Source organism: Pterocles gutturalis, unplaced genomic scaffold (genome assembly GCF_000699245.1).
Source record: "Pterocles gutturalis isolate BGI_N339 unplaced genomic scaffold, ASM69924v1 scaffold29192, whole genome shotgun sequence".
Classification (NCBI taxonomy): domain Eukaryota; kingdom Metazoa; phylum Chordata; class Aves; order Pterocliformes; family Pteroclidae; genus Pterocles; species Pterocles gutturalis.
The window spans coordinates 9,718-13,991 of record NW_010108733.1 but is presented as its reverse complement, the minus strand read 5'-3'; the positions used below and the strand labels follow the sequence as shown (position 1 = coordinate 13,991).

The 4,274-nt window shown below is 46.4% G+C and overlaps 1 protein-coding gene across 1 annotated transcript in view; it reads left to right on the top strand.

Moving 5' to 3' along the window:
* The window catches only part of LOC104461232 (limbic system-associated membrane protein-like), a gene marked incomplete at both ends in the record, with an annotated part of 12,130 nt that extends 8,102 nt beyond the window's left edge, over window positions 1-4,028 (top strand). Inside the window, one exon of the mRNA XM_010072743.1 lies at window positions 3,993-4,028. Within this exon, the coding sequence (XP_010071045.1) occupies window positions 3,993-4,028 (36 nt within the window). The remainder of the gene's footprint in view (window positions 1-3,992) is intronic.
* Window positions 4,029-4,274: the final 246 nt, after the last annotated feature.

Sequence of the window (4,274 nt, the reverse complement as noted above, 5' to 3'; positions counted from 1 at the left end):
GGGAAAGAGAAAGAAAAAAATAAATTCAGGCAGACTACAGCTGGTATTTCTAAGGTTAAGAAATCAGGGGGGAAATGACTGAAGGGAATCCAGCCTCATAAAGATAAAGCAAGCAGCTGAAAAAGCTTACAAGCCCAGATGAAAAAAAATGCTTTAGTGATCACACCATAGCTGAAATAACAGGAAATGCACACTCCCAGCCACACACCCAGGCAGAAAAGTAAAGCAGTGCCAAGTTTTTGCAAGGTACAGCAAATACTCAAATACTTGGGAGTGTTTTTCATTCCTAGAATCAGAGATTTTATTTCTTTTTTAAATAGAGAACAAGCTCACTGTAGGGGAACATCTCACTAGGGAGCCAGAAACAGCGATGGTTCCTCAGTGTCCCATTGCAGCACAAAAAAGAATAGCAGCCAGGAGTGAAGAAACAACCAGAGAGTTAATAATGAAGTACTGGTAGCTTTGCCTGAGGTGGAGGGCAGAGGGGGAGCTTGCAAAATGATGTGAAAGAACAGTTTAACAATACAGAAAAATGGGTGACTAGCATTCCAGGAAATCGCAGCCAGCATTGAAAAACTCTCAGAGAGACCGAGCACCTTCAATGTCAATGCCGTAGACAGAAGATGCATTAAAATACAAAAGCAGCTCCCTTGAGCTGTATGGATAGCTGGTGATCTTCTTTAAAGGATGTAGCAGCAGGATTGCCTGCTGTAGGTGGAGAGATTTATACCTCTCCCTCCTGGAAACTGAGTTTACAGCAACATAAAAATGGCCATACCAAATGTCTGTCTTACCCAGGAACCTGTCTTCAGCAGCAATATGGAATATGTTTGCAGAGAGGGTACTCAGGTACAGTTTGATGATACAACTGTCCTAATAGCTTTCTGCCATCCCTTCCTCCCCACTCCTTTTGCTCACCCTTCTCTCTGCCACCTGCTTTTGTTGTTTCCCTTATTCTGGTACTCTAGACAAGCCACTGAGCCAGTTCAACCTTCTAAACCAGTGAAAAAATAACCCAGCTTTACTGCCTACCCCCCAAAATGCCCCCAAATGTTTTATTTTCTTGTACTGAGCTGAATTAGTTCATGGAAGGGCTCAACAAGCACCTGAGCCCATGCAAGAGAGGAAGCCATATCACACATCTGTGGACGTGAAGAGTTGGGAGGCAGGACCATGTTTTGCAGCATTATCTAGCCAGTAGGTTGATTCAGCTCTACAGAGCCTAGGAACAGGGTTTGTAACCCCCAGGCACAAAATACTGTGAGACCTAGGAAAGGGGCAGTAACACAGATCTCTGTGAAAACTACCTGACAGAGACACCAAACCAGGGCTGCCATCACAGAGCAACAGAGGTGAAAGATTGTGCCACAACTAAAAGGAAAGCAGTTTTTTCCTGTGTGTATTAGGAAGCAGGGAAACTGTTGTGTTTTCTTTTCATTCCACTCAGCTAACAGAGTGCTATGAAAAGCGTTATGAGTAAAAGTCACAATTTGTGTCTTAATGCACGCTACACAGAAGTGTAAATATGTGCGTATATATACCCCAGATAGACATCTGCTATACAAGCATATAGATACATAAGTTTACATGTATGTAAGTATGTATACATGTGCATGCACCTGTGTGATGTACAAGCAAGCACACACTCCCCCACAGGCACACAGAAGCAGGTGCAGCACCTGGTGCATTCTAGCAAGGCAGAGAAAAGAAATGAAAGCTCTTCCAAATCAGTTGACTTCTGCCTCCTGCGGAGTTAGCCCATCCCAGAGGACAAAACAGGAGACAACAGGGCAGTGCCGCACATCCTTATGCAGTCCTGCTGGGTAAATAGTCTCAATTATAGGAGACTGCCACCTCAGCAGGTCCCCTGCCGCATCCTCTGCGGCTGGCATTCTCTGCACCCTTCAGGGAGTAAGAAAACACAGAGGTGAAGCAGCAGCTAGCAAGGTCCATGCCAATTAGAAGCAGCAGCAGAGAGGATCCCACCCCTGCCTCCTTGAGAGGCTTTAGGTAGAGTTGCCATCACAGTCCAGCAGTTTTGATCGCAGTGAGAGGCATGTTCTTAAGAAGAGCTGGCACTTGCCTCTCACTTCTCTTTATGTCTTAGCACCCCGGCACAAGTGCTGGCTGTGTGTGCACACTTAAACCCCTTCTCCTATCTCTCTGCTCACGCTTTGTTGCACCTGAGCATTTGCTTCTGGTGGTTGCTGCTAGGCTTTGGAGAGTAACTGTGGCCAAAATCTCTCTTAGTGGCTCTTAGGGCAAACCCCATGTTTTCCCAGGGGTTGTCAATAACGGGGAGACTCAGGAGAGGAGGAAAGTTTTTGGGGTGGTAGGCAGATGGGGCAAGGCTGAGACACTGCTAATGAGCCAGGGTAGAGCAATAAAGGCTGCACGCAGCTGGCAAAGGGAACAGAGGTAGAGTCCTTGAATAGAAAGCAGCATGATAATGAGGCCGTAGTGCTTTGCTTTAACTGTCTATGCTGTGCAGTGTGCAGCCTGCTGTGCAGGAAGAAGGTAAAGGGGAGATGAGTTATTTAACCAAACTAAATAGCAAGGAAGTCATGTCAGCACTACAGCCTGCTTTCGCAGAACAATAGTCCCCTGTTGCTACATAAACACAGAGATCGAGGCTAGCCCTCTATTTTCTACACGAGAGACAATTTCCCCTGTGCCTGCTGTGGATTCAAACAGCTCCATTACCATCATGAGGGCAGGAGATCTGGCAGTGTCACCAGGATGGGCCTGTTCTGCTACATCCTCGTGGGCCCCCGTGAGTCAGAAACTAGCTCCTTGCACCAAGGGTGCTGTATAAAGAGCATTGGCTTCCAGATAGCTGGGCCTGAGTTCATCAGAGAATAATAGAAGACTACCGATGTATCCTGCCAAGCTCTCTGTCCCTCAGCACTGATCTTAGCACTGTCCTCACAGGTAAGCCAGGAGACAACTCATTGCCTCAGGCCTATCGGTTGTTGCGTAGTGGCATATCTTTACAGCTAGATGTCTACCTATGGATCAGTCCCTGAGTAAGATCTTGTCTCAGTCAGTACAAGGCATCCAGCAAGCTCTGAAGGTAATGAAGGGAGACCCAGTGATCAGGGTCAAGCCTGGGGGGCTTGTATTCTTGATTATGCTCCTGGCTCTGCCAACAGTTCAGCATTTGACCTTGGGCAAATTGCTTCCTTGCTCTGTGCATCAACCGCACAATCTGTAAAATGGAATTAACACTACTGTTAGTGTCATACTGAGGTCTCTGACACCGGCTTCCCTCAGTGTCTATGCAACTCTTTGAGATCCTTGTGTGGAAGAAGCAGAGCATGAAGCCAGCGGTGACGTATAACAAAGTCCTGCTGTGACGTATAATGAGCACACATTGTAAAAACCCTATAACCAAAAGAGTGGGCTCTGTGTATAACTAGAGGTTGATGAGTCTGCAAAAACTCTGTGCCCATCAGAAGACAAAGGCTCAAAAGAAACAGAGTGCCCTTGAGGATTCACCAGGGTGACTGCTCCCACGCTCAGATCCTCAGGGGACCTGTCACTGGCAAGAATCCCTTGTGGAGAAGCTTTGGGGGAGGCAGCAGCTACCCATGGAGCACTTCCACAACTCACCTCTCTGCCAAGACTAGCTTCCAGCCAGAGGTGTAGCTAAGAGGAGCTGTAGTGTGATGACATGAGTGATCTTGAAAGTCAGAGGGGAGATGTGGCCCATCAACTCCAATTATCTTCACTGCAGTGGCTTAATCCTTCTTGCCATGTGGATATTATTTGTTTAGTTTTTCAAATTACTTCTCTCTGACTCCCAGTCCCAGGGGATGTTGATGTGTATTAGGTGTGTTGCTTGCAAAATGCTCTGTATATGAAACCTACTCTAGTTCATCTAATTTGGGGATGGACAACTCCATCAGGTTTGTATCTGCTGCTTGCTTGGTGTAAAAAGTGGCTTGTCCTTTTCTCCTGCATGTTGCTTATTGTTTTTTTTCCCCCCTTAGAACAAGTTTTACCCACACTCCCCAATCCTTTTCCAGGTCAGTATATATTTTATGTTGAAGTAGCTCTTTAGCTGGGTCATTCTCCATCATCCTGATAAACACTCGGAGGTAGGGATGGGCAAAACAGGTCATAAATGCAGGGAAATAAGGGCTTTCCCCTCTTGTCTACGTGTCATTTGGTCCTGCTCACCTTCTTCATCCTTCCCCTTCCCCACTCCCTTTTCACAAAACCAATCAACTAAACAGCAACAACTTTTAGCCAAGCTTTGAGCCATGACATCA